This window comes from Littorina saxatilis, linkage group LG7, assembly GCF_037325665.1.
Source record: "Littorina saxatilis isolate snail1 linkage group LG7, US_GU_Lsax_2.0, whole genome shotgun sequence".
Taxonomy (NCBI): Eukaryota; Metazoa; Mollusca; class Gastropoda; order Littorinimorpha; family Littorinidae; genus Littorina; species Littorina saxatilis.
In genome coordinates this window covers 32,733,591-32,749,077 of record NC_090251.1, presented here as the reverse complement: position 1 = coordinate 32,749,077, position 15,487 = coordinate 32,733,591, and the positions used below count along the sequence as shown (strand labels likewise).

The 15,487-nt window shown below is 41.2% G+C and overlaps 1 protein-coding gene across 3 annotated transcripts in view; it reads right to left on the bottom strand.

Moving 5' to 3' along the window:
- Positions 1-828: 828 nt before the first annotated feature.
- The window catches only part of LOC138971204 (rab11 family-interacting protein 2-like), a 59,619-nt gene continuing 44,960 nt past the window's right edge, over positions 829-15,487 (bottom strand). For 2 of the 3 annotated variants that reach the window (XM_070343874.1, XM_070343873.1), the window contains exons 4-12: positions 13,266-13,368; positions 11,481-11,609; positions 10,795-10,952; positions 10,201-10,319; positions 7,744-7,863; positions 5,575-5,677; positions 3,093-3,728; positions 2,395-2,534; positions 829-1,280 (exon numbers count right to left, since the gene is read on the bottom strand). In XM_070343874.1, coding sequence (XP_070199975.1) covers positions 1,128-1,280; positions 2,395-2,534; positions 3,093-3,728; positions 5,575-5,677; positions 7,744-7,863; positions 10,201-10,319; positions 10,795-10,952; positions 11,481-11,609; positions 13,266-13,368 — 1,661 coding nt within the window. In that variant the 3' untranslated portion in view covers positions 829-1,127. The remainder of the gene's footprint in view (positions 1,281-2,394; positions 2,535-3,092; positions 3,729-5,574; positions 5,678-7,743; positions 7,864-10,200; positions 10,320-10,794; positions 10,953-11,480; positions 11,610-13,265; positions 13,369-15,487) is intronic. The other variant, XM_070343875.1, reaches the window with a different exon arrangement.

Genomic DNA, 15,487 nt, shown 5'->3' with positions numbered 1-15,487 from the left:
ACTGATGTCATTACACTTATTTCTTTAGCACCATCTTCTGAGTGTCCCACACCCTTTTCTTTGTGTGTCTTTATGTCACAAGTCAAATAAAAGCAAACATATAGAAAAAAAACAATCACAACACAATCATAAATCTACTAAAAAAAACTTCAGCTATTGCCACAACTTATACAATTTTCATTTCAAAAATTAAGTTTCAATGCGTCAATTTTTTTCCTCTCAGTTATTTACTATAACGTATTCTAAACGATCAACATATACGCCTATCACTGGATTCTTTGCAAATCATGAATGGTTTTCCTGAATATCCATTCATTAGATAATGACTACATTGTACCAGCACCATTTTTGAATGAAAGCTAAAGAATTCACAAATGAAATTCTTCACTGTTTTCATTTATCAGTCATACTAGACAGGGGGTTCTTTCTTTATTTGGTGTTTAACGTCGTTTTCAACCACGAAGGTTATATCGCGGTGGAGGGGGGGGGGGGGGGGGGGGGGCCTGTGCAGGATGCGTGGCTGCATGAGAAGTTCTAGCGGTGGTGTAGGGGGGGCCTGTGCAGGATGCGTGGCTGCATGAGAAGTTCTAGCGATGGTGTAGAGGGGGCCTGTGCAGGATGCGTGGCTGCATGAGAAGTTCTAGCGGTGGTGTAGGGGGGGCCTGTGCAGGATGCGTGGCTGCATGAGAAGTTCTAGCGGTGGTGGAGGGGGGGGCCTGTGCAGGATGCGTGGCTGCATGAGAAGTTCTAGCGGTGGTGTAGAGGGGGCCTGTGCAGGATGAATGGCTGCATGAGAAGCTCTAGCGGTGGTGGAGGGGGGGGGGGGGGGCTGTGCAGGATGCGTGGCTGCATGAGAAGTTCTAGCGGTGGTGTAGAGGGGGCCTGTGCAGGATGCGTGGCTGCATGAGAAGTTCTAGCGGTGGTGTAGGGGGGGGGCCTGTGCAGGATGCGTGGCTGCATGAGAAGTTCTAGCAGAGGTATAGAGGGGACCTGTGCAGGATGCGTGGCTGCATGATAAGTTCTAGCGGTGGTGTAGGGGGGGCCTGTGCAGGATGCGTGGCTGCATGAGAAGTTCTAGCAGTGGTATAGAGGGGACCTGTGCAGGATGCGTGGCTGCATGAGAAGTTCTAGCGGTGGTGTAGGGGGGGCCTGTGCAGGATGCGTGGCTGCATCTCCATGACGCGCACCAGGAGGTTGTCGATGTAGCACTCTAGGTCCTTGATGTACTGGTCCTTGCGGATCAGCTGAGCCTTGTTCTGTATCACCACCCGCAGTAACTCCTGCACACAAGCACACCATTCATAAAACCACACACAAAACAATTTGTTTTTCTTGTTCATTTTCCTTACTTTTAATTGTCCCATCGTTGGGAAGTTGGGGTCGCTTCCTCCCAGGGGAAAGCACTAGCAGCAATAGTGGCACTACCCAGGTGCATGTATCCATGTTTAGGTGTTACATCAGCCACCTGCACTTATGGCTGAATGACCGAGGTCTTTTACGTGCCACAGAGGTGACAGGGGGTGGAACATGGATACCATCTCTGAGTCTGCACATAACGTTGACCCGTGTCCGTCCTGGCCAGGATTCGAACCTGCGACCTTAGGATCACAAGTCCAGTGCTCTACCAGTTGAGCTACGGGGCCCCCAGGATAAGCATAATGAAGACTTAATGTATTGATCCAACATTGGATTTTCCTTCTTTGAGCCCTGTGACATCAGAGTCCGACAAACATTCATATTTAGGTGGTTGGCCGAGACTTCAAAGGAAGTACTTACTTCATATTTGAGACACCCGAATTAACCCACAGATCAAAACTCACGTCTGCCAAATTGCAAAAATAAAGCAGATCTATCTGGGGAAGACATTGATATATCAATCACCCATTCTTGTAAGAGTTCTTCACAAGCGCAATGGCCCAGTGGTTAAGGCATAAGCCTTCAATGTGGAAGGTTCAGGGTTCAAATCCCGGCCATGCCTGGTGGGTTAAGGGTGGAGATTTTTCTGATCTCCCAGGTCAACCTGTGCAGACCTGCCACTTGTGCCTTATCTCCTTCGTGTGTAAACGCAGGCACAAGACCAAGTATACATGGTAAATATCCTGTAATCCATGTAAGATTTTGGTGGGTTATGTAAATAGAAAACACCAAGCCTGCACGGAATATACATGGCTGACTAAATGGGTGGGAAAAAACAATAATACACATAAAATCTGCTTATGTAATAACAATATACACCATGCCACCCCTTTTTCAATGTACAAACTGTACCCCGAGAAAAACAGGTTGGTTGGTTGGTTGGTTGGTTGGTTGACTGGTTGGTTATTGTTTTTTATCGTCTATTTAGCAGATATTGCTATCTGAGATCGATGCAACCTTGAGAAGGAATAGTCATACCTCTTTTGACATATTTTTGTAGACACCAAAAAGATCATCCGGAATCTCTGTTCTGGAGGAGTCGCTGGGGTCGGACATGCTATCGTCATAGAGACCTGACAATCGACTCTCCAATCCTTGCACTGTGAACCTACGGCCTGCTGTTGAAAAAAAAAAATCAATCAACATCTGGATGTTTTCTGACACATGTATGTGCATGCATACGTGCATACACCCATGCACACACCCATGCACACACCCAACCCTGCCCTCTTACCCATCTTTAGTGACGCTATAATCGAAGCAACTGAAGTATTCTGAAATTGCAACAACAACAAAAACTTCCCCCCCCCTATATCCTGTCTGTGTCTGTTTGCCAGCCTGTCTGTCAATCGATCTGCCTATCTCTCTCCTTTCCTCTGTCCTGTCATGTAAATGATGACACGTTATGAATCTACTACACACTCATATCAACTTATTTGAAACTAGCAAGCAAATAAACATTAAAGAAACAAACAAAAAAACTCTACTTATTCAATTACACTGATGCTGCAGTGCAAACAAACAAATCACTTCAAAGTAATTCTAACTCAGCTGTTAAAAGATCACTAACATGAAACAAGGCACACAATTGGCCAAAAGAACCATCCAGTATCAAAGCATATATGTCGCAGACTAAGTCCTTTTTGAGGATTTTAAGAGCCCTTTCTCTCACTCACCTTGTCGATACATTTTCAGTCGTTCCCTTTTGGCACGTTTCCGCAATTTCACATCACCATTCACTAACAGCTGTCCGCTATTGTCCGACTTTTTCCGCTGTGACGACAACAGTCCACTCCGGTCAAACTGTAATGACCCGTTTGTCATCATCTCCGACCTTTGAAACTCCACAAACTGTCCCTCCCCGCCCTCCATGGAAACCGGAGTTCCACCCCTTGAGTTTGCCCCTTGTGAAGAAGTCAATGACGCCAACGCACGTAAGTCTCTGGGGTCCACGTTCACTTCCTCAGAAAACGGACGAGGGCGGGTTCGAATCCCTCTCGGCGGAGGTCGCGGCCTCCTCGCTGGCTGCCGCTCATTATCAGACGAAGATGATTCCGGCTCTGTTCGTTCACGGATGCTCTCGTAGCGAGCTTGATCTCGCCGCAACACGGAGTCCAGGTAAGACGCTGATGAGACAGGAAGGCGGGGGTGAGGACGGGGGCCGGATGAAGGTCGACCGAGGTGAAGGTCGTCTTGTGAGGACGGCCGGACTTGGTACGGTGGAGGGGGCTGGGAAGAGGGGAGCTCCACCATACTGTGACGATTTCCAGCAATGTTGTACAGTGACTTTGACTTGAGGTCCTGTCCTGCCTCTGTCAAAGGGAATCATGTTTAAAATGAAGACAGAATCAACAAGTCGCGTAAGGCGAAAATACAACATTTAGTCAAGTAGCTGTCGAACTCACAGAATGAAACTGAACGCAATTTTCATTTTTCAGCAAGACCGTATACTCGTAGCATCGTCAGTCCACCGCTCATGGCAAAGGCAGTGAAATTGACAAGAAGAGCGGGGTAGTAGTTGCGCTAAGAAGGATAGCACGCTTTTCTGTACCTCTCTTTGTTTTAACTTTCTGAGCGTGTTTTTAATCCAAACATATCATATCTATATGTTTTTGGAATCAGGAGCCGACAAGGAATAAGATGAAAGTGTTTTTAAATTGATTTCGAAAATTTAATTTTGATAATAATTTTTATATATTTAATTTTCAGAGCTTGTTTTTAATCCAAATATAACATTTATATGTTTTTGGAATCAGAAAATGATGGAGAATAAGATGAACGTAAATTTGGATCGTTTTATAAATTTTTATTTTTTTTTAACAATTTTCAGATTTTTAATGACCAAAGTCATTAATTAATTTTTAAGCCACCAAGCTGAAATGCAATACCGAAGTCCGGGCTTCGTTGAAGATTACTTGACCAAAATTTCAACCAATTTGGTTGAAAAATGAGAGCGTGACAGTGCCGCCTCAACTTTCACGAAAAGCCGGATATGACGTCATAAAAGACATTTATCAAAAAAATGAAAAAAACGTCTGGGGATTTCATACCCAGGAACTCTCATGTCAAATTTCATAAAGATCGGTCCAGTAGTTTAGTCTGAATCGCTCTACACACACACACAGACACAGACACACACACACGCACGCACGCACATACACCATGACCCTCGTCTCGATTCCCCCTCTACGTTAAAACATTTAGTCAAAACTTGACTAAATGTAAAAATCAAGAAAGGGATATTGTTGGCACGTTAATTGACAAAACAAAACGTAACATTAACAGATATATTATCTGTGAACGTAACGTTTTGTTTTGTCATTAATTCAACGGTCCAACAGTGAACATAACTTTTTGTTTTATCAATAATTAAACACTCCAAAAACATACCTTTCATTTTTTTTAATCTGAATTTTGGAATGTTGGCACTCTATTTGTTTTTAGATTCAAAATGAAGAATCCAAAAGCAACAATTGTACATTTATAGAATATATTTAATTAAAGAAAGAACAAAACATTCACAAGTACGTTGACCTGATAGTCTTTGTCGTGGACAGACATACAAATAATAACCTGACAATGAAAAGAACTTGATTGGTTCAGTAATGCATTGAACTCTCAACATCAAATTATTTGTTTTTCCAAATGATCTCAAGACCTTTTTAAAAATACGACTGGAGGTGAGGTTGAGAGTTTCATAATGCACATCTTTTTGGGAAACAGCAATAATAACATCAAACCACATGCAGATCAACTATTCATAGTATTCCCTTTCATTAAAAAAACCCAACTAACACAATAATAGCTTTGTTAATATTATATAATCATAAAAATATAATTTTTTTTTTAGAAGGTAACGTTTATAGCTTTTCACCATTCCTGGTTATAATTTAAAATGTATTTAGCTATATCGATTTATCAAATCAACAGACAAACATAAGAACTGACCACAAACAGTATAATCAGTGGGTGGTTTGTAAACCTGTTTTAATTCTTTTAATTTACATCATTTCATCACTGATAAAGAATATTCCCCCCAAAATATTTAAGAATCACAACTTAACAAACTCAAATGTTTCTTTTCACTTACTGCACAAGAAGAGTAGATAAACCTTATTTGACTCAAATAACGCAGACCCCAAATACGTGAAAACTTACCAGCTTCACCTCCATTGTTAGCAAACTGCAAAACGTTTCCACGATCCAGTGACATGGTTTTGACGTACGCCGCTGACATGCTGTAGCTACGTGTGAGACCCTCCTGTACAGGTAAATAAATAAATTATTAAACAATGTAATACATGAGTTAATTGATGAATAAAATTGTGTGAAAAGTAAATACAAAAACAAATGAAATGATAACTTATTCAATTACATTTACTATTTTATTTGCACAAACAAAGGCCATAGTGATAGACGGCTGGCAAAAGGGAAGTAATTTGAATGTTTTGATCTAAACCCTAGTCTTCAGTCCTGCATGAATGCCTTCCCTTAGACCTGCGATCAATACATGCATTTATGCCCAAGTATTTACCTGTATTGTATGAAGGGACATCAAAAACCACGAACCTGTATTGCAACTAAATTAATTGTTATAGATCACACAAACATCCATAGTGTTTGATTAGAGTTGCAAATACTGATACATGATAATTACAACGTTCAGCCTCCTTTTTCCCTCTGTGAAATAACAATCAACACATACAACAGATATTCCAAGCAAATAATTAACTCAACAAACTCCAGAATGCACACACAATGTTTACCTCATGATAACAACAGCAGTAACATTCCACTCAACTACATGTTACAAAGCTAGACGTGTCATGGTATATGTACATTATACATTTTTGCTTAGTTGAAATATACCACACATCTAAATAATACAAAGGGTTGGGTATACTGACACTCAATTTAAAATCAATTGAAATATCTCTGCTGCAAGTATTGATCGATGCACTGCTGATGCTGTTATTTTTTGATGATGGACCGGTGCTAGTCACTAACTGAGAAATCAGCAAAAGCATCAGAAAATACACCTGGACAATGCGTTCTGGAGACCTCATGAGGTTGAAATGCTGGCAGGACGCCATCAGTTCTTCTTCTGAGTTCGTGGGCTGAAACTCCCACGTACACTCGTGTTTTTGCACGAGTGGAATTTTACGTGTATGACCGTTTTTACCCCGCCATCAGTGAGTGTTGTGTTTCTTTTATTCATTCTTAAAATACACATAAACTGAGAGAAATCTTATTACAACTTCTGTATATCCAAATTCCAATTAATATTATGCAACAATCTTGCTGCCTTGCTTAAAGTTATATTTTTATATTTATTTGGCAAGTAAATCTTCTTTCTTCTTCAGCGCTCAATGGTTGTGTCACTCATAGTGGCTGGTAAATGACTTTTCTATCTTTATTAGTATAACGATTTTTTCAGAAAGTTCAAGCAACACACAAGTACACAAAAGTTACAGCAGACACACTGACACAGTACAGACAACAAGTCAATACTTATAAGCATGCAGGCACACACTCACTTATTCCAAATAAAGAACTGTCAATGTTATTGTCCCTATCATTCAACCCACACGCTAGTACAAAGTCCAGAATGTTGAAGCAATTCAACTGAAAGATCTGATAGAGAAGAAACAACAATTAACACATATAACAACGAAAAAGCAACACAATAGTCACAGCAAAATGAAAACACAATCATCAGCCTCCACCATGCAGTTCCAAAATGAACCAAGCCACACCAAACAGGATAAAACAGCCAATTACCAAAAGCAACTACACCTTTTATTTACCCAGTAAAAAATCCTTCCATGAAAGTGAGACAAGAAAATCAGCCGCCCGACATCTGAGGGAATAAAAAGCATTGAAGAGAACAAACAATGTTCACTGTTCGTTCGTTCAATGGTTCTGAATCTTTCAGGTGGCAGACAATGCATGGCTCCGCATAACTCTCACTTCCTGTTGTCTATATTTACAGTGCTTACTTCCCTTTGTTTCTAATAGATCTTGTCAATAAAGTATACTTGCTCTCCCTCACTTGGTTACGAGTCTCGATTGCCGATTAAGCTAGACCCCTCTAAAGAAAGAAAAAAAGACAAAAGTGAAACGAAAAAAATCAAAAGAATAGCTATAGTTCTGTACAAAACACCAGATATTCTGTCAACACTACACAATCTACATAATACAATATATAGTGAAGCACCATCAAAACAGCCAGTAAAACCCAAAGCAAAGACTCAAACCGCAAACAAAATCCAACAAAGCCAAAAAAGCTGCAAGAAGGACAACTTTGCAGCAGAAAGAGTGAAGTACCTCAGTTGACTCCCCTGTCCAGGAGCGATCAAGATCAAGAGCGGGAAAAGAGACAGCCGCCATAGAAGGAGTTCCCGCAGTATGTTTCGTGTTAGTGGATGGTTTCGAATATACCCTAGGCTGCATTTGAGAGAGAACAATGAGGTGAAAAAAGATGATTTCAGAACCACAGACACCAGTTTTTGTTTAACTATGAGGCATCGAATCTGCATAATTTGTGTGTGTGTATGTGTGTGTATGTGCACAGTGCATGCATGGGTGTGTGTGTGTGAGTGTGAGTGTGTGTGTGTGTGAGTGTGTGTGTGTGTACAGTGCATGCATGCATGTGCATGTGCATGAGTGCATTTTTGCGCATAAATACATGAGTATTCTTGCCAGTGTTTTTTTTCTTTTTTTTCTTCTAAATCTCAGCACTAAAATCTACAACTCTTTCAGAATTGTCCATGCAAGGGGGATGGGGGAATGTGGCATAAAATTCTTCTTAGGACCGAAAACAACGTCCAATTACAATATATTATTTCTGAAAGACAACCCTGCAAAAATGTTATTTCATCCCACTGAATACAATAAGAAAAAACCCTCTGAAAAAATGTTAAAAAAAAGAAAGAAAAAGGAACAAAGACAACTCTGACTTATTTCATGAATTAATACAACGTACAATTATATCAAATCACTGAAGGGTACCCCTTCAAAAATCTCTCATCTCAATAAAGACATAAGAAAAGCACTCTGAACAACTTGAAAAAAGATCTGATCTCTTTCAGGAAATAATGCAACATCCAATTACATTTTAGGTTAACCCTGCAAAAATATCTGATCTCCATTATTGGCATTAGAAAAACACTTAAAAACTATAAAAAAAAAATCAAATAAAAAAAATCAGTTGAGCCATTTAAACATCAAATATAAAATAAAAATCCGCGCAATCTAAATGAATGCATGTATGTTTGTAAATTTACTTGTTCTTTCAAAACCTTGTTTTGCCTCCCTATGGAAAAAAAATGACAAGTTTAAAAATAAAAAAGTACACATTTTCTAATCCATTTTTCTATTGAAAAGAGAACAAATCATGTTGTTGTCTACAAAAATCAGTAGCTTCCCTTGTAAATTTCCACAAAAGATCTCACAAAATTGGCACTTACAAGGCCAGACAATTTGTTATCAGCAAAGACAAACAAACGAACAAACAAACAACCCAACAAACACACAAACAAAGTTAAAGGCTAAGCTCTGCATCTTTTGCCCTTAAACACAACAATCACAACAACAACAAATCTACAGTAAAACAGAATATGGGGTTTCGAAAATAAAGGGTATAAATAAATACAGTCACTGAAAAATGAAGTGCATATAGCTATTTGAAATGTCTTTGCAACTTTGCAGACAATAAGATCAGGAAATTGTAAAAGCAAACAAACAAAAAAGTAAATAAAGCCCCCCCCCCCCCCCCAAAAAAAAAAAAACCCAACCCAACAACAAACAAACAGAGGAAAAGAAAAAATGGTGAAATAAAGATATCAGGCAATCTGGTGCAATCTTGGGATCTCAAGAATGGTTACTGAAGCTTTGGAAATGCTGGAAATCCACCGTTTCGCAGGGAAAATGCCTGGCATAAAACATTTATCAGATGAAAAGCAACACCATCTACATCCCACCACACTGAAAAAGCATGACAAGTGTTTCTGACCAAAGGGAAAGAAGAAGAAACAAACAAAAAGTCATAAAAATCCGGGAGGCTGGAAAAAGGTCGAGAAAACTAAGATGATACATTGAGACTACAGACCCCTGCCACAGGAAAATCCAGAACTCGAAAGACGGAATTCTGATAGGCCACCTAGTGAGAGAGATAAGAAGAAGGAGCAGTCATCATTTTATGAGAAGGAACATCTCTAGCCAAGCCTACACAGGTTTAAAATACAGTAGACTTCCACTATATCGCGGTCTTTGGGGTCCAAAGATTTGAGATTGCGATATATCCGATTCGTGATACTTTTGGTGAAGGGGGGGACCTGCGGTTCGTCCTTTTTTTTCAGGGTCCAAGAGGTCCTTGCGATATAGCTGAATTCGCGATTTAGTGGACCGCGATTTAGTGGAAGTCCCCTGTACATTCCTTCTTGTGTAAGAGATCATATACACCACCTCAGATCTGTTCGGGCTTTAACACATACACAAATCTACTGCTACTTGTAGCTGGCTTCTGTGCACAATGGGATTTTTTTATTTACATTTTGTTGTTGTTGCTGAATTAATTTCATAACTAATACTTGTGTCGATCTGCAATATCAATTCAGCAAAAAAATCCCACCCTACAAAGAACGTAGACAGGCTTTTCAATTTCATTTTTCATACGTGTCCAACTAAGATGTTTATCTCATGCAAAAGCCACAAGGACAGATCTGTTGTGTTGAACATGACTGCTTTCTTGAGAAAGACAGAAATTTCAAAGAATTCACTCACCTCGGGAACATCTTGGAGAGAACCGTTGTGATTCTGGTTGCGATCGCTTTTGCCTCCACCCTCCGGGTCTTTTCTGTTCTCTCGAAATGACTTGCTGCGGTTAAACTTTAATTTATCACCTGAAAAGAAAGAAAAGAAAACCCCAAGACCAATGAAGAAGGATGCTTGCCGCCTTCAAAGAACAAAAAAGAAAAAAAAAGAGAGAAAAAAAGAAGAAAACGCACCACACAAAAAATCGGGGTTGAAACAGCATGCATGCAACTGAGGTAAAAAAAATTTTTTAACAAAAATGTGTCACCTGAAAAAAGGAAAAATGCCGTAAGTGCCAGCCCTCACTGTCCGTCCCAATACCCTTGTTGAAAGCAGACCCATGGCACGACGTTAACAGCACAACACAAGTAAATGATACACACTACGGATGTTCTGTTCGGTTGGAAACTGTGTTGTTGTCTGCATTTCAAGTGCTTATACCTCCCTTTGTTATTTGATCTTGTCATTACCATGCTGCATCACTTGGTTATCGATCCTCTCATACATTTAAATGCAAGGTAGTCAAAACTCAATCTAAGTTCCGTCTCTTTGTAAGTCACTCACCCACGGCAGTTGCCAAGTTACGGATAGATGACGATCGCTTTTTCAGACCGGAGGTGAAATCCACTCGGCTGTGACAGTGAAATGTGACCTTGACCTCTATCTCTCCGCGATACTTGTTGTCCACTCCCTTGCTTGGCTTGTTCTTGAGCGGCACCCATCTGTAAGGGAGACTCATCATATCAAAACAATCGAAATGTCAAAAACGGCTGAGCTGAGGCAAAGTAGACTTGCCCATAGAAACAGTTCCTACAAGTCATGAATTGAGGGCAAAAGATGTCAAGATCAAAATCCTGTAACTGCAAAACCAAATGGTGACAAAACTAGTACAGCAAAAATAATAATGATACACAGAAAATCACACTTGCTCTCACACTCACTTTTAAAACAAAACAAAAACAATACAAACTATACCAACCATCAAACAAGGTACAGTGGAACCCCCCTTTTAAGACCCCCGATTTAAGACTTCCTCCCTTTTAAGACCTTATTTTTTCAGACTTTCTGTCCATAACCTCTCTAAATTTACCCCAATTTCAAGATCCCCTCCTTTATTAAGACCTAGCTGATTTTTTTCAGATTTTTGGAGGTCTTAAAAGGGGGGTTCCACTGTATCAACAATGACAAGAACACAACCAAAGAAAACACCATACAACACAAAAGGCAATCACACAACAGAGAGTACTAACTGTGTTTTAGGTTTGTCCTGTATTTTCTGTTCCCACAAGGGGATGGCGGCATAGCCCAGAAAGTCATCAGAGAGAACGCCCCGGTGAAAGACGCTGACCTCGATCTCTGAGTGCAAGTGGGGGATGGGGCTGCAATCACAATAAATAAGACATAAGATAAGACATTAGATGTTATTACAACCACGTGCAATACACAGGAATATTCCTTGGCTTGAGTATACTCTTCTTCTTCTTCTTCTTCTTGTCGATCACACGTCTATACTGTTAGACCGGACAGCGAGACAAATGATACATCTTGAGTACATTCAATACATAATACATTCTAACACAAGAAAATACAGAGTGCTCACCGAATTGCTTACACACACACTCACTCATTCACAAACACACGCACGCACGCACACCCACACACACTCACTCATAAACACACACACACACACACACACTATATTCATGGCAAAGGTGAAGTTGACAGTTCCCATTCGTCACTCAACAGTCTCCAGACAAACATTGGGGACTTGCGGCCCTACGGTCATATTGACATCTTTCGTTCAGTTTAGCTGGAATTACAGCCTCTCCCTCAATATGACAGCTTCCATTCATCAATAATGAGTACAGACGATTAATTTTCAGAAGCTTGCTTTAACAAAGAGTCCAGGAAATTAATTTTCAGCTGCCTGCCTTGGGCATTGATAAACATTTACGGTATTTACAAGAGTATTGTGTTTTGCCTGCAGCAGCCTTTCACACTGAATGATGCCTAGTCCCCTGGTGGTAAATTGATGATTGTCAGGGCCGGACCCAGGGGGGGGGGTTCCAGGGGTTCCGGAACCCCACCCCTGGAAAAAGCATGTACCTTGCTTTGAGTGGGTTTTTTTTTTTTTACTAGTTTTAGCACCAAAACAATGCTGCTCTTAACCCTCAAAACAAGGCCCAGAATGCACCAGATTGCACAGATTTTAACCGTTTTTCAAAAATTTTCCGGGGGAGCATGCATGCCCCCGGACCCCCCTAGTTCGCGTGCCTGCAAGCTTGTGGCTTCGCCACTTCGCTGATTTGGCTTCGCCACTTCGCTGATTTGCCCCCCAAAAAAGGAGGAACCCCCCCCCCCCCCCCCCCCCTTACAACTCATTTGGTCCGGCCCTGATTGTGAATGAACTGAGTATCATTGAGAGCTATTGTTTATTCTTGTAGCGATAGGGCCCAATTTTTTGACAAGACAAGGATATTGCCTAGGAATTTTTAAATATATTGCATTTCCGATTTTCTATCAAAGTTGCTAAACTTTTTAGCATGAGTATATTTACATTATGTCTATCACAGTAAAGCAAAGAAGGTTCTATAAAGCTGAAGAGCTCATATCTTTCTACATTTTTACTTCAAATCTAGAAAAAAGAAATCTTGATCTCAAAGAGATATCAGAAGGAATAGGACAGAGGAAACACCCGGAATATGTGGCAAAATGAACTGGGCAAAAATTAGCAAGTGGCCTTAACACTTTCTACCACACCAATTTTGACCACGTTTTTTTTAGCCTAGACCAGCTGTGCAGCAGCAGGTCACTCAGAATTGTAGTAGCTATGTAGTAACTGTATATCAACAGGCTGGAATGCAGGCGTGAGATGGACGTTACAGGAGGCGACTGAAGCTTACAGTTACAGTCTGAGCAGATATATCCGTACCTGGTTAGATAGAGCCATAGGAGTGGGTACGGATATATCCGTACCTGGGAGACAATAATATAACAGAGGACTAAAGAGGCCAGTATCCAGGGGGACAACTCACAGGTCACACTCCTCAAACCACTCGGGGTTGCGGGCATTTTTGATGGTGGAGGTCTGGTACTTCTCCTTTCCCAGCTGTATCGTCACGAACACATCGTTGTTACCTGTAACAAGAACGACAAGACATCAGCCTTTGATCACTAGTTTTTCTGGGGGGGTCCTTGGCAAAGCAATATTAGATGCAAATACAGACAAAACTGAGCAGACAGAGACTGACACTGAAGCAAACCGTCAAGCCGGTGCGGCACAAACAGAGGGACATTGAAAATGTGAAAAGAGAGAGAGAGGGAGAGAAAGAGATGGAGGGAGGGGGAGAAAGAGTCAGAGAGAGAGAGAGAGAGAGAGAGAGAGAGAGAGAGAGAGAGAGAGAGAGAGAGAGAGAGAGAGAGAGAGAGAGAGAGAGAGAGAGAGAGAGAGAGAGAGAGAGAGAGAGAGAGAGAGAGAGAGAGAGAGAGAGAGAGAGAGAGAGAGAGCGACAGAGCGACAGAGAGAGAGAGAATGAGACAGAGAGAGAGACTTGAGAGAGAGAGAGAGAGAGAGAGAGAGAGATACAGACAGACAGACAGACAGACAGACAGACAGACAGACAGACATACAAATAGTAGAATGCCTAACGAAGTAGTCAAGGACTCAGTCTAAATTCGCTGAAGCCTCAAACCTTATCAAACCTCATTCTCAAGTTCTTGCTCGATCTCTGCTTGAGTAGTGCATTCATATATCAATTTCACTAAGTTCTTTCAAGTTAATAAGCATTCCACACCACTGTAGAGTATCGTACAGAGAGAAAACTGTGACAGTGGGTGGAGCACGTGACGTCTGTCTCAGTGTGTAGTGTGTGTCTTCGTGTTGATGTATACGTTTGTGAGCCGAGAGACAAAGAGAACGCCATGTGCAAGGCGAGCGTGCATGCAAATCCTCATTTCATCCTGATTAGTATGCAAGCCAGCAGATAAATGCTATAAATCGACTGCCCTCCTGGCGATATAAAACAGAGGCTGAATTGCACTAATTAATTGAGTAGAAAAAGGCTGAACAAGAAATAGCCTGCCGGCTTGGTAACAGCCTTCTCCGCGGCCTGGTCCCAAGACAACCCCTGTCCGAGTTGAGTCTTGTCACGTTGTGCTCCCGCCACACTCACTTACACCGGCAAACACACACACACACACACACAATATCTTTTTACCCCCCCCCCCCCCCCGCAATGACACAAGCACACGCACACTCTCTCTCCCCAACCCTGTTTTAGTACACACCCTCTCCCAGGCTCTAACTCCCCATCAACTAGAAACTGAAATGACAAATTACAGCAATCCTGTCTCCATGGAAACAAAGCCATAATCCAACGGACAGTAAATAGTAAACTTATTCACAGATTACACGCAAACTTCTCTTACTCACTCTCCCCCTCCCCCCCCCCCCCCCCCCAGTCTCAGCGACAGCGGGAGATTAACTTTCAATTAATTGGTCTGACTGACGGGACTAAAGCCTTTCAACTGCTTTTTTTCTCTCTCAGGCTTGTTAACTTATTGACTACGTTTTTCACTCGATAAGATTCGGACTGTTGTCTTTTTTTTTCTTTTTTTTTTATAATCCTTCTCATCAAAACAACAATGGAACCGATCCAACATAATTATGTTGTACGCCCTTTTGACATAAAAGATATCGTCCTTGATGAATATTCATTACCCTGAGCCCCTTTCGCCTCAACCACTCAGTCGCTATGGAAACGGAGTGCAAAGAAATGCAAAGAAAAGGAACGTAATGACAACTTAATTCTGTTTTCATGGGGTTCGGAGGTATTGTCTGACAGCTCACGTAGAGCTGATTTTATCTTGAAGGAAAATGAACATCTGAATTGCAATGGATAAACAAAACGGTCATCCACAGAAACACACACACACACACACTGACACACACACACACACACTCTCACTGACACACACACGCACACGAGGGTAGACTATTGGTTCATAGTCCACTTTGAGACTTTTTCTCTTTTTAATAGACTTCTGGAGGGAAGGAGGTGGGGATTCTTAGCCTACCGGGTATTACTATAATATTATAAAACTTCCAGTCTAAAGCGTTGAAACACACACACACACACACTCTCTCTCTCTCTCTCTCTCTCTCTCTCTCTCTCTCTCTCTCTCTCTCTCTCTCTCTCTCTCTCTCTCTCTCTCTCTCTCTCTCTCTCTCTGTTTATTTGCTTGTTTCAAGTTGTAA